The 25,003-nt window shown below is 45.4% G+C and overlaps 1 protein-coding gene across 1 annotated transcript in view; it reads left to right on the forward strand.

Moving 5' to 3' along the window:
• Positions 1–25,003, forward strand: part of FBN2 (fibrillin 2) — a 250,004-nt gene that overhangs the window by 48,069 nt on the left and 176,932 nt on the right. Inside the window, exon 7 of the mRNA XM_024193355.3 lies at positions 11,641–11,766. Coding sequence (XP_024049123.1) covers positions 11,641–11,766 — 126 coding nt within the window. The remainder of the gene's footprint in view (positions 1–11,640; positions 11,767–25,003) is intronic.

The following is a 25,003-nucleotide window of genomic DNA, read 5'->3' on the forward strand; positions in this document are numbered from 1 at the left end:
TCTTGCCTGCTCTCTGTCTCTTCCTTTGATTGAATTCTTAAACAAACTGCATGTAGAATGAAATGGCTAAAGATAGCAGAAATTCCAAATAATTAGGAGTTTTTCCTTTCTGTTGCATAGGTGGTGGTAGTATCAAGTTGAGATATGTAATGAATTATAGACTGTTGTTTCAGTACTTTTCCTGGGATCCCTAGCAGCCAAGTTGGCAGAAATACTCTCCGGAGTGCACAACTTCTGTACATTTTCTCTAGTTTGGCCACAAGACGCATATAATACAGGATCTTGTTTGCTGTCAGTGTTCTAGGACCCCAAGGCAATCTCTCCTTCTGACTGGGCAAGTATCCATAGCTAGAGTGAGGTCTGGCTCATCAGATCTGAAATCAACTGTTATTACAATACATGCATGGTTACAATCTGACAACCCACTCTGAGTGCTTATTGCATTGGATATAAAGTGTTTCACAACTCTGCTTGTAGCATGTGGTAATGGCACTTTGCCATGTTTAGAAAACTGGGGTTATTCCTGTGCTTGGGATTGTGAATTGGGCTTCAGATTTTGTCACTGAAATATGTACATCTCCAATGAAATCCTCAAACCCTACAGTCAATATGCAGCACCTAGAAGATGATGACACAATGTGCTCTTTCTTTCATGGATTATTATAACCATTATATGCACTTTTACTTTTTGTAACAATAGCATAAATGGATATAGCCTATTAAAGACATTGGGGAAGTTTGTTACTCGGGAATCTCAAAATCAGCTACATGCACTGATCTGCCTGTGGGCATCAATATCTATTAAGTCTTACGATTTCCCAAAGCCATCTCAGAAAACATGGTTTGGTTACAGTGGTCGCTGTACAGACAGATCCCCAAATGTAACTGAGAGAATGCCTAACACGGTACAAGAGAAAATGATTATAACTAGGAGAACTCTTTTTTTTCTCTAAATAGTCCAATATAAATACTTCAGTCAGCGCATCATTAGGGCATCCCTATAGCACTGGAGAATTCTGTATCTAAATGCTGGGATGAAAAATTCACTAAGATTCCTCTATGACCTAAAGGAAAGTATATAAATGATACAATAAAAACATGCCTACAGTACAGGGGAATTTTTAGACTAAATTCTGCATTCACGGAAATTCAGAAAAGCCTGATATATTGGGATACTATAGCTAATATTAGAATAATGGACTCAGGAAGTGTATCCTGTAATACTGCAGAACTGGCCATGTAACTTGTTTTAATATGCTAAATGTAAATACATATATCTAGGAACAAAGAATGTAGGCCATATTTATAGGATGGGGAAATCTCATCTGGGAAACAATGGCTCTGAAAAATATTTGAGGGTCCTGGTGGATGATCAGCTGACCATGAGCTTTCAGTTTGCTGTGGCCAAAAGGACTCATGTGATTCTTGGATGCATAAACTGGGAAATTTCAAGTAGGTGTAGAGAGGTTATTTTATTTCTGTATTTGGCATTAGTGCAAGTGCTGCTGGCATCCTGTGTCCAGTTCTGGTGTCCACAATTTCAAGAAGGATGTTGCTAAATTCGGAGAGTGTTCAAGAAGAGCCAATAGAATGATTAAAGGATTAGGAAACTTGCCACCTTGAATACAGGACACCTGGTAAAATTATTCGTATTCAAGTGAGTTCAATGGCAATCAATCAGAATATGCAGTAGAACCATTCAAATTAACATCAAGTTGACTGAGCCCCTGTTAAAAAGAAATACTGCATAGCTGTGTATTTTTGGTTTACTTTCTTATCTTTCAGGCTTTACGGGTTGCACGGGAAGGGGTGACTGACTCACTCACTCACTCACTCACTCCCCCTTCACCCCCCCACACAGATGGGGAGAGGTGACACACACGCTCCCATACACCTCTCTCACACAGGGGGGTGACCGACCAACTCGACCCTCCCTGCCTGGTGCTCTCCACCCTCCATGCCTGGCTGGGCCTCCTGGATGGACCCACCTCTCCTGGTACCTGGTGCCACATCTTCCCAAGGCAACTTGTGTGGCAGGGGGGCACACAGAGTCATATGCCCCCCCGCTCCCCCCCCCCCAGATTTCTGCCAGGGTTCACACCAGAATGTGGCCAGCAGCAGTCTTTCGGCACTGTGCAGGAGGGAAGGGATGGGAGCTGCTTCCAGCTGCAGGGGAGGAGGAGGCGAGGAAGGGATGACCTGGCCCATGTCTTTGCAGAGCTCATCTCTTCTTTCCCCCTGCCATGTGGCTGGAAGCAATTGGCCCTTCTTGCCCGCACGGTGTCGAAAGGCAGCTAACATCTCCAGCTGCTGATGGGCATGGACATAAGCCAGCCGCCTCCAGCTACAGCATGGGCAGGAAAGGGTTAAGCCCTAAGGATGCATTGTGCACCAGGGCCCAAGGAACCTGACTGCAGGGGCTTCATGGAACCTGGCCAGAGAGGAGGCTCAGCAGGGGACAGTCAGGGTCCTAGAGCCCGGGCTCCAGCCCCAGCCAAAGTGTCTATACCGCAATTAAAGAGCCCCTTAGCCCAAGCCCTGTGAGCCCAAGTCAGCTGGCACAGGCCCACTGTGGGTTTTTAATTGCAGTGTAGACATACCCTTCTTGATGATGTGGGGTGAGACAGCTTCCCATCCCAGCCAGGAAAGGGGGTTAAAGAGCGCCTCTGGGCACAGTCAGCCTCAGCCCGGCACATCTAAGAGGCCTGTCCAGCCTGGAGGGGGTGGATCCTTAAAAGTGAAGATTCAAGCTCAGTACCAGGTGACATTCAGAGGGAAGCTCTCTAGCTTCACAGAGCAGGAGTTGCTTACCTGGAAAGCTGCTTAAAGAGCCTCTGCTGCCTGCACCTTTAAAGAGGCAGAGGGATCATCTTTACTTTGTTTTCCTTCTTAAAGCTCGGGGTACTCACCCGTGGCCCCTCAGTCACACAAAAGGTTAGGAACCCATCCCCCTGCACAGAGACGGTTTCCTTTTGCCTTGCAGGGTACAGCCAGGTAAGCCTGGACTGCTCTGTAGGCTTTTTCATTTGAACTCCTGTTGCATCCAGGAGGGTTGCTTTCTCAAGCTTCACAGCTGGAGGCCCACACCCCACACTGCAAGCCAACTCAAATGTCTACATCCAGCGAAAGTTTTCTGGGATGAGAGAGGTGCTCACCCTCACCGCTAGGGAGCACCCTAGAGCAGTGGTTCTCAAACTTTTGTACTGGTGACCCCTTTCCCATAGCAAGCCTCTAAGTGTGACCCCTTATAAATTAAATCACCACTTTTTCATTTTTTTAAATATATTTAACACCATTATAAATTCTGGAGGCAAAGTGGGGTTTGGGGTGGAGGCTGACAGCTTGCAACCCCCAATGTAATAACCTCATGACCCTTTAAGGGGTCCAAGAACCCCTGCCCTAGACGTTCAACCTATGACACAGTGGCTGTAAGAAACATGAGCTTTGTTGAGAAATCATTGAATTCACTGAAATCTAGTCTAAATAATCTTCATCTGCAATAAAGATGTTTTATACGTGTTGCTAAAATCCCCAAAGACGAGAGGTGGAAATGAAAGGGGGCATGAAAGATAATACCAGATTAGTGATTTCTAATTGGGAGTTAAATAAACAAACAAAAAAACCTGAGGAGTCCTTGTGGCACCTTAGAGACTAACAAATTTATTTGGGCATAAGCCTTCGTGGGCCCACGAATTTTTAGTCTCTAAGGTGCCACAAGGACTCTTTTTCCCGCCTCTTTTCCCTCCTCTGATACAGACTAACACGGCTTCCACTGAAACTAATTGGGAGTGCCACTATTTGCCTAGATGCTTCCTGTCACACACACACACAAAGATCAGAAGAGGATAGCACTAATCCAGGGGTCGGCAACCTTTGAGAAGTGGCATGCCAAGTCTTCAATAATTTAAGGTTTCGCATGCCAGTAATAAATTTTACATTTACAGGGGCCCCTGACAGAACCCCAGACTGGCAGCGGGCTGAGCAGGGCCAGCGGCTGGAACCCCAGACCAGCAACGGGCTGAGTGGCTCAGGCCGCCGCCAGTCTGGAGTTCTGTCCACCGGCTCCTGCCAGCCGGGGTCCCGGCCCTGCTCAGCCCGCTGCCGGCTGGGTTTCCATTCACCCAGGCCGGCAGCGGGCTGAGCGGGGCTGTCAGCCAGGACCCTGGCTGGCGGCAGCGTGCCAGTAAAAATCGGCTTGCGTGCCGCCGGTTACCGACCTCTGCACTAATCCATTTCTAGCTTTATTTAAGGGTTGTAAAAATGGAGAAATTAAATTCTCCACTTAAGTAGGTAATTTGGCCAATGTCATAAGCAAAATTAATGGAAAAACTGGACACCAACCATTAGGAACTGATACATTATGATATAGAGGCTCTTTGATGTAATGGGCACTGTATAAAGACACAGATTAGACACATGAGATTGACAGATAACCCATTTGAAGCAGTTGGAAGGCTGCATGGTGAGAAAGTTGCATGAAAAAACAAAGAAAATCAGAACTTGCCAAGCCTGAAGATCGGGAGAACAGATTTACCTTATGAGGATCCATGAGGCAGCAAAGGATAACATCAAAGTCCCTGGTCCAGATAGAGAGGGAATTGGCTTGAGTACTAAGTGGGGAGCTATCCTCACTTATTACTAAATTGTATCAACTATTGTGTGTCTAACTTCTGGTAGGCTTCTATATACAACGGTTAGCCTTTCTGAATTGCTGACGAGTTTTATCCATATCTATATGTGAAATTTAAACCAGAATAAGGTATGGTGTGCACTTCCAAAGACGAGTTAATCAAGAATAGCTATCCAGAATAACCCCATGTAGGCAAGCCCTTACTTAAAGAACAAATAGTTTTGTATCTATAGCTATGTCTATCCTAATATATATAATCAGAGAAGTAAGTGCTGATGTAGATTATATGGTGTTAACTGATGTAATTTACACAGTGAAGGAGCCAAAGGCTGAGGTTGGAGCAGGAAAACAACAAGAGGTGTAAAAATAATGCAGCCTGCCTTTATTTTTGTATGGCCTTGGGCCATTCATTTCACTTCTTTATGCCTGTAAATAGGGATAAAAGCCTAGCTGGCTGGCTAGAGACAAGGTGGATGAGGTAATATATTTTATTGGACCAACTTCTGTTGGTGAAAGTGACAGGTTTTTGAGCTACACAGAGCTCTTTTTCAGGTCTAGGAGAGGTACTCAGCTGGATGGCTGGCATTTTTTGTGGATTAATCAGTTATGTTTGCAGAACAAGTAGAATGCTATAGATTTATTTATTTATTTATTCATTCATTAACGATACCATGGCAACCTAAAGAGGAATTTAAAAATAACCCAAATCTTTAAATCTCCCCATAACAGTTCTTTTTGCTTCAACAATAGGCTTTGACTGATTTTTAATTCAGGAGAGGATAGAAATGACACCTGTCATGTTCCCAAGAGATCAGACAGTCCCTCATCCCAAAGTATTCAGACAAGAGACAGTCTTAGTTGAAAATATTTTCTTGCCATTACTACATGGCTGTGCAGCAAGGTAGTGGCAGGAATCCCACGCTGGAAGATTTCTCAGATCTTCACAACATTTCTTAACAGTCCATTTTTTAGCTACTCCCTTTCCTCTTCAGACAGTGATTCTTAGCACCAGGGAAAGGAAATAGAGAGCTCCTACATCTTTGCCCCACTACCGAGTGGCTAATCCAATCTCAAGGGTTTTCCCAAACATCTTCCCTCCTACTGCCCATTGTTCTTATGAAAGTAGGACAGAGCTGCAGGAGATGATATGCTGAGAAATGATATAGTAAGAATACATCCAGTCAGAGATGACAGAATACTTAAAAACTTCAAATTCATGATGGAAAAACAACTGATATTATTTTCCTGATAGGTCAGTTCTGAAGATCTACTGTGTGTGTGTGTGTGTGTGTGTGTGTGTGTGTGTGTGTGTTAAAGTAACTCTCTTAAAACAGATGTCCCCTTACCTGGGACTCCATTTGGCTCCCATTGAAGTCAATGCCATAACTCTCAGGATCAGACCCCTAGTAACTGATAATACCTCAGGTTTTTTTTCTTGTTTTAATAATTTAATGTGATTTTTCACCATTTCTGCTGATTATTTACTTTTGCATTATTTGCCTCATCTAGGGCACACAGAAAAGGCTAGTCTTTTCAACTGTATTCTAGGCCATTTAGCTTTCTGGTTCTCATGCACCAGGTTAATTAAAAAACAACCAAATCTATTTTCATTTAAATTAAAATAAAACATTCAGGAGAATGTTTCTGTTTAGTAAAACGTTTTTGTTTAAAAAAACAACGAAACCAAGCTTCTTCCCCTAAATTTAGGGTCTAAACTATCCGACAGCATTTCTTTAAGTATATTTGACAGAGCCTCTATTTCCCTAAGCTTTTTTTTTTATCTTTAGGGTTCTCTGAGAAACTGTCCACTCATCAGAGAGAGAGGCTGAAGTTGGCTAGGTTTTCAAAGTTGCATGTGTAAAGTTAGCAATGCAATTCCTGCAGGCGGTTACCACTTACTCAGAAAACTGTCTGAAAAAGCAAAGAACCTTTTTTCACTTGCCAGATATTATCAGACCCATGAACACATGGAAACATTCTACCTAATCTTTAGCATATTGAATCTCTTGGTATATACAATCGTGCCTAAAGGATAATTCATTTAATTTTGTGTTTATGGCCCTAAGAATGATTTTTATTCATTTGGCCCTCAGAAGCATGAACAGTTCGGGAATGAATAATGTTGAAATTGAGGTATAGTTAAACCTGGCTGACAAGGTAGAACAAAAACACCCAAACCACCTGTCTATTTGATCTCAATTGTAGTGTATGCAGACAAATGATTCCCGTGGCTTAAAATGGTATTCAGAAAGTAATTCACTGAATAGGCCATTTTAAGACTATATTGTATTAACTTTGCTCTCTAGTCTTTCCAAATTCCAAAAGGCTAATAGCATAATTCTAAAAACCCTTATTTGGACAAGCGAGGGGAGGGGGTTGTGTAATGTGAGACACAAGTAATAGTTTCATTGACTTGAGCTACTCCCATAAAAAGAAACTACTTGCAGGTTTAGCCCTCTAGGTTGTATTTCTTTTAACTAACAATGGTGCTTAATGTATTCATTCACTTTAAATGATTTAAAACAATTCCCTTACAGTGAAAATATAACACCTACCCCCACGCACACATTTGGATTAACATCTTTCCTAGAAGTTGTTGAACATGTAAGCCAGCTCATGTGATTGAGGCTTTGCAGGATCAGTACCTCACTTAGCAAGACTGTATTTATATTTCTTCATTGGACATGTTTCCTTCTTTGTACAGCAGTGGGCTGTGTAAAATAACCATCCCCGAGGTGGTCTTTCTTTCCTCCTCTTTCAAAAATAATGGATTTTTTTTCCAAACCATGTGGATTAAAGTTGTAATTAATGGAATTACTTGAATTCTAAAACTTTGTTTAAGGCCAGAGAGAAACCATTTCTGCTTCTGGAACTTATTCATTTCCTGCTGCTACTGCAATTAATTTATAATTACTTAATATCTTTGGCTTATAAGGCAGTGAAGTGTACTCTTATGAGATTCAAACAGAGATCGTGTTTGTGAAGGCCACCAGTAAACTCAGATATTGCTGTTTTCAAATTAATCTGCTTTTTAACCACAACTTTGCTGAGGTAGCATAATTTAAACAAGCAGCAGTAACTGACGGGGTGCATTTATATTCAGCATCTTAAGTTCATTTTGAGGCAAAAGAGTCCAAAGGCCATATACAATAATTATGTGCTGGAGGGGGCTATTGGGTGGGTTTGGTATGAGTGAAGCTTATCTTCTCTCTGGATACTGCTAAATCAGACCTGCCAGGTCTGACTTCCCTGGCCTCACAATTAGAAGGGACAATTTTGAATTCCAAATACAGTAACTCCTCGCTTAACGTTGTAGTTATGTTCCTGAAAAATATGACTTTAAGTGAAACGATGTTAAGCGAATCCAATTTCCCCATAAGAATTAATGTAAATGGGGGTGAGGGTTAGGTTCCAGGGAAATTTTTTTCACCATACAAAAAACAAGATAGTGTGTGTGTGTGTGTGTGTGTGTATATGTATATGTGTATGTGTGTGTGTATATATATATATATATATACACACACACACATATATAATGTTTTAAACAAACAATTTAAAATTTAATACTGCACACAGCAATGATGATTATGAAGCTTGGTTGAGGGGTGAAGTAAGAGGGTGAGATATTTCCCAGGGAATGCCTTACTGTTAAATGATGAACTAGCACTCGGGTCTGCCCTCAAGGGTTAACACGTTGTTAATGTAGCCTCACACTCTGCAAGGCAGCACGAATGGAGGGAGGGGAGACAGCATGGCACACACCCTGTGTGTGAGAGAGAGATGCGCATTGCCCCTTTAAGTACGCTGACACCACATTCTAAGTACATTGCCTTTAAAAAGATCAGGAAGTTGAGACAGCAGCTGTGGCCAGCTCTCTCCTCCTGAGCCCTATTGTGTATCCCCCCCTTCTATATATGGAGAAGGGGGTAAGCGGGGAGCAGGGGGGAGGGGAATACCCTGACATTAGTCCCCTTCTTCCCCCCCCCCCTCCTCTGCACAGCAAGGAGGCGGCTCCCAGGACCAGCTCCAAGGCAGAGGGCAGGAGAGCACGTGGCAGTAGGGGGAGGGACAGCTGATCTGCCGGCAATTGGTAGCCTGCTGGGCAGCTGCTGCACAGGGAACTTAGGGGAGCAGGCAGCTGATATGGGGGAGGGGGGCAGGGGGAGGCCTGCCGGTCCACCCTGGTTGCAAGCCCCCACCAGCTAGCTCCAATGGCCACTCTTCCTGCAAGCAGTGGACAAAGCAGGCGGCTGCCAAACAATGTTATAAGGAAGCATTGTACAACTTTAAACGAGCATGTGCCCTAATTGATCAGCAATGTAACAACGAAACAACATTAACCGGGACGACTTTTTAAGTGAGGAGTTACTGTAGATCAGATTGCACTAAGTGATGTTTTTTTAGAAAAGAATGTTCCCAGGAAGGATATGCTGGAACCCTCACCCCTTATAAGAGCTTCAGCACACGCACGATCTAAATAATGTATTTGCACACTGCTGTGTGAAATAAACTCAGGACAGTTACAGGAAAAAAGTATAAACACTTCCAGCAAATGTACTTAAAATAAGTTTGTTTGCCAAGCAGTGTTGCCTCCTTTCTTGATCCCAAAATCAGTCACCCTACCTATCTACAACACAGAAAACTGGGGTCACGAGGCTGAGGTTTTTTATTGTTTGTTTGTTTTTTTGGCGGGGTGGGAAAGGACAAGACTTTGTTAAAATATTGGCAGTGCATCACTGGAAAGAGTAGGGGTAGAGGAGAGTCAAAGCCAAATAAAATGGATGTCAATGTGAAAGAAAGAATGAGGGAAAAGTAGATGCTTTTGGAACCACTTTTTTCTTTTTTAAAATAGTTTTATCTTCCTAGTGCTTGCTTTAAACAACACGAACCAAAAATAACAAAACTAGAAACCTCCCCCCCCCCCCCCAACTGAATAGGAGGCAGGCTGGCTGGCTGACTGTGTACGGGAAACAGAGAAGTGACTGTGCACTGAGTGCTGTTAATGTGCACACTAAACCAACTGAAAAAAATAGTGAAAAATATTTCCCCCCAAATCCTTTCAGTTATAATAATCCTAAAGGGTTCTTTTAACAGTAATCAATAAAGGAGGTTTTAGATACAAGTGTTACTGTTAAGTAGACAGTGTACTTTTAATGTTGCTGGCCACTCTGGATTCTATATTTAAATAATGGAAGGAGTAATCTAAAACTCACCCCAATGCACATAAAGCTCTTTGGTGCCCAGAGCCTAGTGGCCCTCATTGTTGTTGCTTGTATGGAAAATTGTCCTCGATATTTTAAAAAAATTGGTAAGTAGTACAAGCAGCTGGGCTCCACTTCTCCTTCAGAAGAGGAGGCTGGTGGTAGTGTGAAGATTTATGGTGACAAAAAGGATTATCTTGAATGCCCTCGTCAAAATCCTAAAACCAGTCCTTTGCATAGTCAAGTGATCAGAGTCTGAGGGACAGGACAGGGCAGGACCACCCAAAAATGCTAAAGCCAACTGTGGGTATCTGACCTTAATCTATGACTGTAGACAAAGGAATACCCTCTGACTTTTGAACTTGAACAAGGTTCGTGCATAGTACTTTGCTGATGCAGAGTGAAGAAATTTGCACTGCTTTTACATCTGCTTTATCTGGTGTTGGTTTTTTTTTTTAAGAATAAAGCAGTTTGTTTTTCAATTCCAACATCTTTTATAATCGCTAAGCATTCTGTTCTCCTGTATGTCGGTTATGCCCACATATGGGCTAGGAAACAGCATGGGTTTGGACTCAGTTTCCTTTTCATTGCTCTATCAGCAAGGAGCTGGGGAGCAGCACAGTTGCCCCAACTCTGATCCAAACTGCCTTCTCTAAACCTACAAATATGGATGTCTTTTGAGCTCCCATAGAGGAACGTCTGAGATTTTTGGAGACAAAGGTACCATGTAATGGAAATGCCTCCACACAGCTAGGATCTGCAGGTTTTGACTCCCCAGAGTTCACAGAAGTGGAGCGGAGCCTTTGGGCACTTAATCAAATTATTTATTGTGAAGGAATTAATAAACATACAACTCCAAAATTTCATAGCGCTGTAGTTTAAATGAACTTTTGAAAGGAGAGCTGTGAGAGCTTATGAGAGGCTAAGTATCTGAATGTATACGTCATGCATTAGCCTGAAGCCTGCTTTCCATACTCTTCTCCCCCACCCACCTTTGGTACAAAGAGTTCCTCTATATGGTTCTGGCCTACACTGGTTAGTTCAGAGAGATCTCTGTAAGATACTCTATATTATTTTAACTACTCATCTGATTTAGCAGTACCAAATTCAGTCATTGGGGCTGTGCTGATAGTAAGCTACAGAAATACAGGATGTTTTAATCTATATGGAAAATGCTTTACATGTGTGGGACTATTGCACTTTAAAAGTATAGCATTGTAATGGATGTTTTTGAAAAGTTCTTGGCTCATACCTTATTGTGTATACTATTAAAAAAAAAAAAAAAATTAAAAGCAAGGGTTTTGCCTACTTGGCCTAATTTTGCAATGAATGAGCTTGCAATAACTAACATTATGGGCATGATGTTGGTTCTCGTATTTCACTAGCAGGATATGTTTTTTGAACTATGTTGTAATGAAGTTGGGAAGAAAACACAATTTAAATTGGAAATAGCGCATGTTAAAGCACAGTAGAAATCTACTATAGACAAACTGCAAAGGAAGAATGAAAATGGAGTGAAGTACAATTAACAACTGTGGAGCTCCACACTAACAAATCTGTCAAATCTAGCAGGCCCTGAATGTTGCATGCTTAATCTAATATATCACAATTTATAGCTTAGGGGAGAGCATGGGTAAGGGTCAATGCCAGACAACGTGGTCTCCAAATTCACGACGAGATGCAGAAGGGAGGTAATGCAAATAATGGTTTATTTTTCAGAATTCTTTCAAAGATGGAGCTGTCCATCTGTTTATCACAACTGTAATTCAAGCAATGTCTGATTTCAAGCAAACTGTTTTCTCTTTATAGATGTTGATGAGTGCCAGGCTATACCAGGGGTCTGTTCAGGAGGAAACTGCATTAATACAGTTGGCTCTTATGAATGCAAGTGTCCTGCTGGTCACAGACAGAATGAGGCAACTCAGAAATGTGAAGGTAAGTGTATAGTGTCTGAGAACCTTCCTAAAGGTGATCATTGACTCAAAGTAAAGTGTCTCTTTGTGTTGTGGTTTTAGAGACTTGTACAGTGGATCATGATTGGAGCCTTTCTGGTAAAGAAAGAAAAAGGTTTCAAAGTTCTGGGTTTTACTACACAGAATTTTAGCTATGTTTGATGTAGGGAGGCACTACCGGTTGTATTTCTGCTGTGCTTAGTCATCGTTATTGGGCTCATCACATCATGCGTATCTGCTTTGTTCTTCATACTTTCTACTAGACAGTTTGCCAGCTTACCTGATAAACTGAATAAAGCAGAAAATAATCCTGTTCCAAAGTTTAAAAAAAGATTAAGGTGAAAAGACTGAATGTACAGCATTTGGAAGCAATTGTATTATCATGGTTTATTTTTTATAAAAGTTCAAAATATTCTAGTAGTGCTTGCTCATATCGATTCCAATTAGGTGTGCACACGCCATGTGCACGGCTGTCAGAAAGTTTTTCCCCTAACAGCATCCATCAGGTCGGCTGTGGAGCCCCCTGGAGTGGCCGAGCCGGCGCCCCCTCAGTTCCTTCATACCGCCCGTGATGGTCATTGGAACTGTGGTGTCTTGCTCTGCAAGTTCTCCATGTTTCCCTAGCGTTCTAGATAGTTGTTGTTTGCTTTTGTTGGTAGTTCTTTGGTTTTGTTGTAGTTAGTGGTAATTGGGTTGGGGGGGGTTTACCCTCCACCCTGACTGTTTTTTCTTTGGAGTTCTCGTGCCCAAGTCCCCAGGATTCAAGCCCTCCACATCCTGCTCTAAGCCCATGCCAATGGGCGACCCCCATATCTCTTGTCTAAAGAGACTGGGGGAGGCTCACCAGGCTGAGAAGTGCAGGATCTGCAAGGGTTTTTATCCCCAGACTAAGAAGGAGCGGGACTTTCGCCTGAAGTAGCTCCTTATGGAGGCGGCCCTTCAACCCCAGCCTACTTTGGTGCGGCAGGACCCAGCAACGAGTTCTTGGGTGCGCAGCGCCCCGGCGGTGATAGTGGACAATAATGGACTCTGGCCGAGACCCGCGGCACCGAAGCCGGTGACATCGACCCGGCACCACTCCCATTCCCTGGCACTGAAGCGACTCCGGAAGCTGGAGAAGGACGGCTCTCCTTCGCAGAGACCCACCCCTCTGAAACCAGCCACCGTGGTGTGCCCTGGAGGGGAGCGCCCGGGAGCGAAGGTCGTGGACGTGGCACTGTCGACTTTGGCTCTGCTGGGGGAACCGTTGAGTCCGGTGCCGCTGGACTCCCCAACGCGCAGCATTATGGAAGTCCAACTGCCTTCCACCCCGGACACCTTTGCGGCTGTGAGAGACCTCATCGCCATGACGGCACCGGGGTCTCCTCTGCTCCACGCCAAGCCTCCGGTGCCTCAGCGGATGGCACTGTCTCGAGGAAAGCTGGCGTTGATCCGACCGTCGGCACTGCCAGCTCCTTTGGCCGAGCCTTGGTACCGCTCCCGGTCCCGCCACCACTCCCCATCGCGGCGCTGGTTGTACTCGCGGCACTGCTCCGGATTGCATTGACGCTCCCGATCGTGGCGCTACTTCGCCCACTGGTCGATGTTGCAGAGAAGGTTCCGGACCTGGCACCGATCCTAGCACCATTCACCATCCCGGTGCAGCACCAGGCAACAGTACCGCTCCAGGTCCCAGTACTGTTCCAGGTCCCGGCACCACTCCCCAGCCTCGCGACACCGCTCACTGGTGCAGCTCCGCTCGGCGCCGCCCTGGCTCTCGCGGTTCAGATCTTGTTCCTCAGGTTCAGAAACAATGTCGCAGTTTTCAGAATGGGACTGCCGCCAGTCAAACCGTAGCCGCCCTGATGTGGGGGCAGGATCGTGGCAGGCGCAGTGGCTGTTCTGGGTCCCATGGACGTACCACCAGGCCCTAGGTATACAGTCTGGAGCTTCCTGGTCGGCCACCTCTGAACCACGGGTGCCGGAAGCCTCAGCTAGTCGGCCCGCTCCTGGAGGTGTGGAGGAAATTCTGGGCCTCCTCCCCACCTCGGGACCCCCTCTGACTCCGGTTCCCGAGCCTGCACCTGCAGTCAGCGACATGGGACATCAGGCCCCTGTGGAGCAGAGGGGTCAGGATGACCCTCTTTCCCCCCCCCCCCCCCCCCCCCCTTGGCCTCTTCATCCTCCTCCCCTGCCGAGGCTGTAGCGGGCACCTCCATACCTCTGTCTCCAGGTCGCCCCCCATAGACATCTGTGCCCATCAGGACCTCCTGCGCTGGGTGGCCCACAATATGAATTTGCAGGCTGAGGAGCTGGTGGAATCCGAGGACCCGGTGGTGGACACTTTGGCCCAGGAAGGTCCGTCGAGGGAGGCTCTGCCCCTCATCAGGACCATCCAGACTAATGCCAAAACTATTTGGCAAACCCTGGCCTCCATTCCCCCTACGGTTAAGGGGGTTGAGCATAAATACTTCGTACCCTTGAAGGGGTACAACTATCTGTTCACGCACCCACAGCCCTGCTCACTGATGGTTGTGGCTGTGAATGAAAAGGGAGTCCAGGGAGGCGTTTGGGGCTCTTGTTGACAAGGGCAAGACGGTGGCATGGACCTCTTTGCAGGCCCCACTGCACGCTGCAGACTCAACCGTGCACACCTTGTCCTCAGGGGTTGCCATGAGGCACACCTCGTGGCTGCAAGCCTCTGGCCTGCTTCCTGAGGTGCAGCAGACACACTGTAGGACCTGCCCTTTGATGGGGAGGGCCTGTTCACAGAGCAGACTGACTCTCTAGGCTGCATAGCCTTAAGGACTCAAGGGCGACCATGAAGTCCCTGTATATGCACACCCCGGCAACCCAGTGGAAACACTTCAAGCCCCAGCAGCCGCAGCAGCGCTCCTACCCTCCTTGGCCGAGGCAGGACTTTTACAGGCGGCAGGGGCAGAATAGAAGGAGGAAGCCCTCCAACCCCCCATCTGAGCAAGGCCAGGGCCCGACCAAATCATCGTTGAGTTCCAAGCAGGCCTTTTGAAGGGATGCCTGAGGACAGCGTACCAGACTTACCCTGGATCCTTCCCCGCCCTTTTTGAATGGTTTATCCCACTTCCACCGTGCATGGTCCCAAGTAACCTCAGACAGCTGGGTCCTTCACATGGTGGAAGCAGAATACTCTCTCCAATTCTGCTCCTACCTGCCCTCCCACCCCCCTCCCCTGTCCCTCTTCAGGGACCCCTCTCATGAGCAACTCCTTATTCAGGAGGTTCAGGCGCTCCTCACCTTGGGAGCAGTAGAGGAGGTTCTGCGGGAACTAAGGGACAAGGGGTTGTACTCCCGATAATTCCTGATTCCCAAGGCCAAAGGGGCCTCCGGCCCATTCTGGACCTGTGCGGGCTCATCAAGTTCACGGTAAAGTTAAAGTTCTGCATGGTCTCCCTGGACACCATTATCCCTTCCCTGGATCCTGGAGACTGGTATACCACCCTCGACATGAAGGACGCATATTTCCACATAGCGATTCATCCGCTGCACCGGTGCTTTGTGGTCAACTACTAACATTACCAGTTTACGGCCCTTCCCTTCGGCCTTTCCATAGCCCCCTAGGTGTTCACCAAGTGTATGTCAGTCATGGCTGCCTTCCTCCACTGATGGTGGGTGCAAGTGTATCCTCACCTCGACGACTGGGCCGCACCAGAGAGCAGGTGGAGTCCCACCTCCGCCTGGTCAAGTTTACGTTCGAACAGCTGGGTCTCCTTCTCATCGTACTGAAGTTGACCCTGGAACTAATCCAGAGGATCAAATTCTTCAGGGCGGTGCTGGACTCCGTTCAGGCGCGGGCCCTCCTACTGGACTCCCGTTTCCAAGCCATCGCGGGCATCATTCAAGGCCTTCAGCGATTCCTGACATCGACAGCAAGGGGATGCCTGAGCCTCCTTGGCCACATGGCTTCATGTACATACGTGACCTCGCACACCAGGCTCCTACTCTGGCCGCTGCAAGCATGGCTCGCCTTGGTCTACCGCCCTGGGCGCAACAACCTGAATTTGGTGGTCACCGTCCCAGAGCCGGTCCTCACCTCCCTTCACTGGTGGCTCGACCCTCGAGTGGTGTGCGAGGGAGTCCCCTTCCACAGCCCTCAGCCTTCCTTGTCCCTGGTCACGGAGGCGTGGGCTATGGGGTGGGGAGCTCATCTGGGGAACCTTCAGACTCAGCGCCTGTGGCCGTGGGCCGAGCTCTCCCTCCATATCAACGTCAGGGAGCTGATGGCGGTACGCCTTGCTTTCAAAGCCTTCCAGGCTCAACTGCGTGGTCGTTGTGTGGCGGTTCTCATGGAAAACACCTCGCCCATGTTCTACATCAACAAGCGAGGACTATTCGTTGCAGTGGCGGACCGGATGAAAGGCCTCCCGGTCTCCTCTCAAAGAATATCCTCCTGGATCACGTCCTGCATCTGCACTTGCTATGAGCTGGCCAGGGTGCCGACCCCAGCTCTTACTGCACACTCCACTAGGGCCCAGGCCTTGTCAGCGGTGTTCCTGGCCCAAGTACTGATCCAGGAAATCTGCAGGGCAGTGACTTGGTCCTCGGTGCATACCTTCACCTCGCACTACTCCATCGCCCAGCACGCTAGGGACGACGCGGCTTTCAGTAGAGCGGTGCTTCAGTCAACGTTCCTTAACTCTGACCCCACCACCTAGGTAAGGCTTGGGAGTCACCTAATTGGAATCGATATGAGCAAGCACTCGAAGAAGAAAAAACGGTTACTCACCTTTGTAACTGTTGTTCTTTGAGATGTGTTGCTCATATCCAGTCCGACCCCCCCCCCCCCTTCCCCTGTGTCGGAGTAGCCGGCAAGAAGGAACTGAGGGGGCACCAGGTCGGCTGGATCATATATTGAGCGCCATGGAGGCACCACTCCAGGGGGCTCCACAGCCAACCTGACAGATGCTGCTAGGGGGAAAACTTTCCCCTACATGGCACGCACACACCTAATTGGAATGGATATGAGCAACACATCTCGAAGAACAACAGTTACAAAGGTGAGTAACCATTTTTTTTTTAATGGATATCCTCAACCTACTGATCATAGTAACAACTGATTTGATGATTTTTTGAGAAATTACTACTACATACAGTTTCTGTTAAAGAAGGGCTTGGGTACATACAAGCCCCAAAGGAGACTCTATACTTTTAGCGCAGTAGAGTTTAATTTTTGCTTTAATTTAGCAATCCAATTGAGACACACACATTGTGTATTCTACAAATAGATTTTGCTTACTTGGTAAACACGTTGATTGTTTAAGGGCAAAAGCTTTGTGAATTTTCAAAGCAATGTAATGGAAAACTGTTACGTGTATATAGCTCTAGTGCTATATATAATCTTAACAGTTCTAGTAATTTATGAACTGTTTGTCTGAGGTGTCACTGTAGGTTGCACGTTTTAGATGTACACAGTAGTGAAAATATGTTTATAGTTAAAATTATTACTTGTTTTCTTTTTAAACTTCTGATGCACATCAGTTTTATTTCAAGATTTATTTGTGTGAATTTACTGTTACCATGTGATAAAAAGAAACAAGAACATGAGAACTTTACTTGTTCCAGCGAACATTTTCTTAGAAAGCAAAGACAACTTTACTTTCAAGTCTGATAGAGAGAGTGCAGTCTTTTGGTTTGCCGTTAGGAGGCAGTTTAAGTAAGCTACTAGTTCTTTGATACTGAGTTGAGTTCATTTAAAAACCAACAGATGTGGTTAGATGTCTATGGCCAAATGTTGAAGTAGTCTTAGCTTGGTAGTTTTGCTTGCAATCAAATACAGGGATACAGAATTCAGAGTGAAATTACATTTCCATATAAAAATTTTGTGCCTATGTTATACAAAATATCTAATGTTATTAAAAAGACCAAAACAAAACAAAAACCTACAACAAAAGTTAAAGGATTTTGTTCCCTCTGCTTTTCCAGTTTGTTTATGCATTTGACAATATTTTCTGTATAGCCAGTTTTCCTCTTTTGTTGATGGTCAGTTTCACTTCCTTTCTCATGGTCTTCTAGCATGATGCCATTACGCTCATGCATTGCTTTGGGAGAAGCTTGTGTGCATTTTCTTCCCCAAGCCCTTCAAGAAGGTGTTAACCAATAATATTCAGAGTTGCTGTTTCCGAATTTGAGGCTAGCAGGGCCTTTTCTTCTCCAGGCCCCAGCACCATGGCTGAGAAGCAATGGGAGCTGTTTGTATGTGTTTGAGGTTGCCCCTGTGCAAATGGCCGGGGAGTTCCAGAACCCTGGCAGGTGGACCAAGGAGGGCCTCCCTTTGAACCACAGACAAGCAAGGGTCAGGGAATATTAGGAGCCTTGTAGGGTATGCCTACACTGCATTGTAAACCCAGGTCTGTGGGACCTGGGGCTTGTGGATCTGGTGTTTCTAAACCTGCACTTGAATGTCCACCTGGGCTTTGTAAACCTGGGCTTATAGTTGCCGAATTTGAGACTTACAGCATGCTATTGTAACCCACACACCTATTGGGTGTGGTGTTGTGTCCCATCTAGTGGCACCGAGACCACTTAGAGTTAAATGAGTCTGCTCTACAGCCTTAACTAATAGCCAGTTGGCTTTTAGCTCATGCTGCAGAGGCTCATGCACTAAGCTCCAGAGGTCCCCGGTTCAATCCTGCCTGCCGATGACTAAGGTCTGTTAATGTAACACTATCATGTCCATACCGCATTATGCATACCTTCTGACTCAGATCTGTGGTTTGAGCTGCAAAATGACAGGGCTTAAACTGAAATTGCAGCAGGACTCCACAAGAGCCAGGCTTTATTTGGGTCTGGGTCAGGAGGAGCAGCAGGGATAGCCTGACTCTAGAATACCTTGGTTATCTTCACAGAGGCTGTGAAGCAGCATCTGGGCAAGGCAAGGAGCCAGGTGGTGGGTGCTTGTTTCCTGGGAACACGCAGGAGTCTGGGGAGCAGGTGGAGCATGGGGTCGGAGGTTTGAAAGTCATGCTTTACCTTTGCCTGCCTGCAAAAATGTGGGGGAGGAAGATGGGTGAGCCCAAGAATATTTGTTATTGTGGGTCTCAACCTGCCCAAAAGCCTGTTCAAAACAGTATAGAAGTGTGTATAATAAAAAAAAAAAAAAAAAAAAAAATCCTGACTGTTGAAATCAGTGGCCAAACTCTCTCTGACTAATGTGGGGTCAAGATTTTTACCTTGGGTATTTTATTTAATGGGCACATTATTTCAACACTTACTTTTAAAAAAGTAGTCACTTTTTAATCATTTCAATTCAGTGTCCCCTATATTGCAGGTGCAAATCACAGCATTTACGTTGTGATGATCTGGAGTTAGAGAATAAAGGAAAAATGTATAGTGCCTATTTGAGCAAAGGAAGAGAACAAATCTATCAAGTTGCGTGCCCAGTAAATGAGGAACACACAGTTAACAGCCACGTGTGAAAAGTCTGGTTTAAGTGACTTGCTTACCATCATGCAGGAATTTTGTGGCAGAGGCAGGGATAGAATCCAGATCTCCAGGTAGCATACAGCTGTCTTATCCATGAGACCATCCTTTGTCTTCCTGCAGTCCCTTGCCCCATTCACTACACACTTCCCAAATTCTGCAACCAAAAAGGGAAGGGTCCTACAGACAACTGTCTCTCCTTCACTACAAAACCCTTATGAATCCCCAGAGCAAATCCATTCTGTGAACTGGAACAGTCAGAGGTCCTGTGGAAAAAGTAGTTTGTGATTTGTGTATCGTATGTGACTGTATCCTAATGCACATGCACAAGGGAGAGGGTGAATGAAAGTTACCCATGCAGCTTTAATTTTGGCATTTTCTACATTTTTGAGTGGTTGACTTTGAAACCTTAATAATGTTCTTTTAATGTAACGTTTTGAGTGCACTTTCCTTTTTTGTTTAAAAAAAAAAAAAAAAAACTGAAAAAATAGAAGTTCTATTTTTTGGCAACATATTGACACCAGCATGGGTCATCAGCAGGATTGGAATCTTTCGATACATTACACAGATCTCTGCCTTGAGCTAATGGAGTAATTGATAGCAATAGTAGGTTATTATCCTCTGTGTAGACAAGCACTAGAGAGCAATAACACACAAATATACATCAGAGATGTTCATAGATATTTGCTGACAGCAGAAGAATGGTGAGACTCAGAAATCTTGTGTTCCATTGCAGGCTGTGAGAGGTGTGTTTTTTTTTTTTTTTTTTTTTTTTTTTGTGGGCACAAACTCTTCTGCCCATTTGCCTAAGCTTGACCCCTTCTGCTCTGTCCCCTCCAATCTGTTCCTGTCTAGTCTCTTCTCTACTCTTGGCTCCTTGCCTGCCTAGTCCCAGTCTCCGCTTTTCAGGCTTCTCATCCCATTCCCAGCTTCCTAGTTTTCCTTTTTGGACTTGCTGTCCCAATCTCCTCCCAACTCCCACTCTCTCTCTCCCCACACCAAGTCCCAGTCGTCTTGCCCAGCCAGTTCCAATTTTCCCCTTCCAGCTCTTTGTTCAGTCTGTCTCTCCCTTTCCCCATAATGGGTTCTCATCCCCCTGTCTCCCTTACTGGGCTTCTCATCCAGTCTCACTCAATTTCCCTTCTCTCGGACTCCTTGTCACAGTCTCTTTGCCCACTCAATTTCAACTCTCTCCCCTGACCTCAGGTCCTTGTCAGATATAGCTCTCTTCCCCCATTCCCTAACCACTTGTTCCTAGTCCTGGTCTCCTTGTCCAGCCAGTCCCAGACTCCCCACTTCCCTCCAACATCTGATCTTAATGTTCCCTCCTCCTCCCATTTCCTTCATTAGCTCCCAGTCCCAGCCTCTCCGCCCAACCAGTGCCAGTCTGCCCTCCTTGCTCCAGCTCACATTCTCATATCCAGCCAGTCCTAGTCTCCCCCTCCAATTCACAGTCAGTTCTTCTTTGAGTGCTTGCTCATGTCCAGTCCATGTTAGGCATGGGTGTGCCGTGTTCAGCGTAAAGGGAGATTTTTCCCTCAGTGGTATCCGTCGGACCAGCTCTAGCGCCCTCTGGTCCGTGTGCTTATGTGCTGGTGTAAGGGGTGCCGCTGGCCATGTGCCCTCTCAGTTCCTTCTTACCGCCCATGATAGTTGCTGGAACATCTACTCTTGCTTCAGCAAGGTGCCTATCAGTGGGGTTTTTTTTCTTCTTCTCAGTTTCATAGTTGTCTGTAGTGTACATATTGTAAATAGTGTTTGTGTAAATAATTAGTACCCTCTCCCCTTATCATTAAGGAGCTTTCTTTGCCCCTGGGAATGGGCATGCCCTGGTCCCCGGGCTTCAAACCTTGTACCTCCTGTGGCAAACCTATGCACATGAGCAACTCGCACTCCAGTTGTCTGAAGTGTCTGGGAGAATCTCATGTGAAAAACTGCTGGCAAATTTGTTGGGACTTTAAACCTTGAACAAAGAAGGACAGAGTGATTAGATTTAAGGCTATCCTAATGGAAGCCGCTCTTAGACCGGCTTCATAACTGAGCTGCTCAGATTTGGCACCAAGTACTTTGGCCTCGGTGCGAAGCACTCCTCTGGCACCATGCACATCCTGGCACCACTCTCCATCTCCGGTGCCGAGGAAGAAGCATAAAAAGCAGCATACTGACAGAGGGTGCTCACCAGTGCCAAAGAAAGGCAAGCAGGGGGAAGGCTGTGGAGTGTGACCTGCCTCGGGTCACTCTTCCAGCCCAGTTCCATGGCAGCACAGTTGACGCCAATGAGATTGTTGAGTCTGGTGAGGAACCCCTGCCGATGCCAGGAGGTCATCGCGGCACCAGCAGGATTGTGATGCCTTCATTCTCACAGGGCTTCACTGCAGCCAGAGACTTACGGTCACTCCCAGGCCCGCCGACCCCATTAAGTCAACTCCATTGACCTTGAGCAGGAGGGAACATAGTGCTCAGTTTCTTCCCGGCACCGGGCCCTCTGCTACCCTCTAGAGAGAATCAGTGTCTTCTCTCCTCTTCAAAGTCATCCCTGGTCCGCCACTGGTCACCGGACCTTTAGCAAAGTGAGGTACCGCTTCTCTGTGGCTGCCTAGAGAGAATTCTTCATCTGAGTCTGGCCCTACGTTTAGCTTAAGAGCCATCAGTACCCATCCTACATGTCGTCGGACATCGGTGCGGGTCCCCCCGCTGGTGCCTCGCCAGGAGGACAGTGGCCTATGCAATGGCCATTCTGGTTTCCCCAGGGTCAACTAACCTTTCCGTAACTGTTGTTCTTCGAGATGTGTTGCTTGTGTCCATTCCACAGCCCACCCTCCTACCCCTCTGTTGGGGTTGGTTGCCAAGAAGGACGAATACCAGCAAGAGAAATATCTCTGGTAATGGTGCACGTGGTGTGCACACACCTGACGTGGAATGGACGTGAGCAACACATCTCGAAGAACAACAGTTATGGACAGGTTAATAACCATTTTTTTTCTCTCACACCATTTCCAGTCCCAGTTTCACCAGACTCATTGTCTTCCCCCCCCTGCACCAGCTCTTATTCCCTCTGTGTTTGAATTAGACGGCTTCCTCCTCCACACTGCCTGGGTGTCAGCAGAGAGGGATCATTGAGAGCACAGGAGAAGCAAGCTCCCTGCTCTGTCTGGTGCCTGGCCCCACTCCAGCCCACAGCAGTTGCGAGAAGTCATTCCCAGAAAAGTTCTTTTGAGTCCCCGTAGCCCTCAGCTGGAGCATGCTTAGTCACTCTGTGGGGATGGTGCACGCACAGTTTCAGTCAGCACGGAGAGCTCTGAGAGGTGCAAATGTGCTCATTATGACAGCAGTAAAAAGCTCAGAAGATTCTAAGCTCTAGCAAGTCTCTACTGAGCATGTGTGAACTGTGATTTTCAAAAGCTTATAACGTTGTGAAAATCTGTCCAAATTTGGCAGGTTTGCAAACAGCACATCCCTGACACAAAGGCTTGCCCCTGCCAAACTTGAGGTCCCTCCAGGGGTGTGCACTAAATGTTTCCAGAGAAAAGGTTGCCAGAATTTTGTAACATGGGCAAAACAGCATACTTTCCCCTAATCTTGTTCTCAGAAACAGTTGAACTGTTTTGGCTAAAAAATTTTACAAAAAAATTCAGTCTGAGATAAAAGTTTGGTAAATTATAAGCAACTGAAAACAGGAGTTTATAATGAAGTGTTGAGCAACCTTAGTACTTGGTAGTGCTGACAGTCCCACCTATTAAAATTATTACAGGATATGTGAATAGAAACAGAATTATTTATGCTTGTAAAAATATTGGCAACACAGTATATTTTCTCAATGGCATTCAAGCCAACTTTAACAAGTCTCAGACAATAAGTAATCTTCCCAGAATGCAAAAGTATTTATTTGCAATCATATCACCAACAAATATATTAATGTTAGAATAAATAATAAGCTGAAATGGGGAATAGAAAATTTGAGAAAACTTGAACAGACTAATCTTCAGCTTGTCAATTGAAAAATGGAGTGAAGACAATTACATGCTAAACAAATATACATTTTGTTTGGATATTGTGCCAGTTAGAAATGGTATGTTTTGTTAGTGTTTATAGCCATCTTGGCTCAATTTTTTTTTTAAATTGAGTGGAGGCTTTTATTCAATGTCGGGTTCTGCAATTTATGCCTGTATACATTATACACCAAGGGCAAGATCCTGCATTCCTTGCACACCTGCAATGCCCAATAAAATCAGTGGGAGTTTTAGGGTGGATGAGCAATGCATTATAGGGTGGAAGGGAATGGAAGGCCTGACTGCTATCTTCAGTCTGGCAATACTCCCCTGGGAGTCAGTGGGAGTCTCTCAAGAAAAGGCTGCAGGGAGAGGCCCAAAGAAGGTATTTTTAAAATGAAAAAGATAGCACCTGAACAAAGATAACATTTGTTGGTGACCATTATGATATAGTGTCAGATCAATGAATCAAATCCTGGTCCTGGCAATGTCTGCTGCACAGAGCCTTCAGCAGCTTTGTATTGTGTCCAGGTTCTGTAGTTGATGCTTCTGTGGATCCTGAGGGGTAGCACCTCACTTTGAGGTAGCCATGGGGTGTGTCTGCTGGCACTCACAGCCACCTCATCTCCAGGAGTAATGTCACAGACTCCACACGTCACCGTGGTAAATATGACAGTTAAGTCATTGGAGGTGATAAATAGAATGAGCAGAAGGTGTGGTGCTTCCCCAATATCTTCCTGGCTGTCTGACTGAATGGGCCAGGCGGTGTTCCAACATGGCTTTTCAAAAGGGGAGCTGTCATCCAGGACTTTACATAGGGCTCATTGGACTGAAGAAACAGAGATCCCCCTCTTCTTCCCTGTGGCCCTGACTTTCAGGACAGCGAAAAAATGCCTCTGTTTAATTCCCTCCCCACTAGTAAGGTGAGGGCTAGTTATATTTTCTGAGGACAAAGGCTTGAGAATGGGGCCTTCTCCACTCTGCGAGAGTCACAAAAAAGTTAATAGATTAGATGTAACTAAAGCCAGATCTTAGTGGCATATATGTTTTTCAGTTTAAACTAGACAATGAATTGATAATATGTATGCATCCCCTTTACTATCAATCAGAATATTACCGTCTAATTGCTCTTTGTACTAATACATTTAGGATTAGATTGAATCCCATTTTATGGCACCTTGTCACTAGCAATTGAGGCAGACGAGATGTGAACAATTCATTCTTGACAAAAAGTAAACTAGTTTCAAAATGAATGTGCTAATACTTGAGGTCACATTTTAAAGAAACTGTGAAACTGTTTGTGTACTGTGCTCACTATAACAGATGTGAAACACTGAAATCTATCAATCAGAGGTTTGCATGAGGGAGGAGTATAAAATGGTTATATAATGGAAAACATTTTGGGTTTGCTTTAAACTCACAATCCAAATAGTTAATAAAACCATATTGTAATATTAAAGCAAGGTAATAAGCTCACAGAAAATAACCACTTGCAAATTGGGGATAAGTATTCACTGAAAAATAGTTTGCTCTTTTTCTTTGGTTTAACAGAACAGAGTAAAACAAAACCAAAAAATTCTCATTGTTAAACGGTAAAAGGAAAGCAGATTATGTATCGTTTTAATGTTTAAACTATTTTTGTTGTGTTTTTGCATTCAAGTTTGATCACTTGTTTGTTCTCTACCCCCCGATGTTTCAAAAGGATATGCTTCTTTAAAATGACCTGTTCAGCATGGCATGGGGTTGCATTTTATTAGTGTCTTGGATGCCAGTGTATCCAAATACTTACATGAGTTT

Source organism: Terrapene carolina, unplaced genomic scaffold, assembly GCF_002925995.2.
Source record: "Terrapene carolina triunguis isolate 2854851 unplaced genomic scaffold, T_m_triunguis-2.0 Scaffold113, whole genome shotgun sequence".
Classification (NCBI taxonomy): domain Eukaryota; kingdom Metazoa; phylum Chordata; order Testudines; family Emydidae; genus Terrapene; species Terrapene triunguis.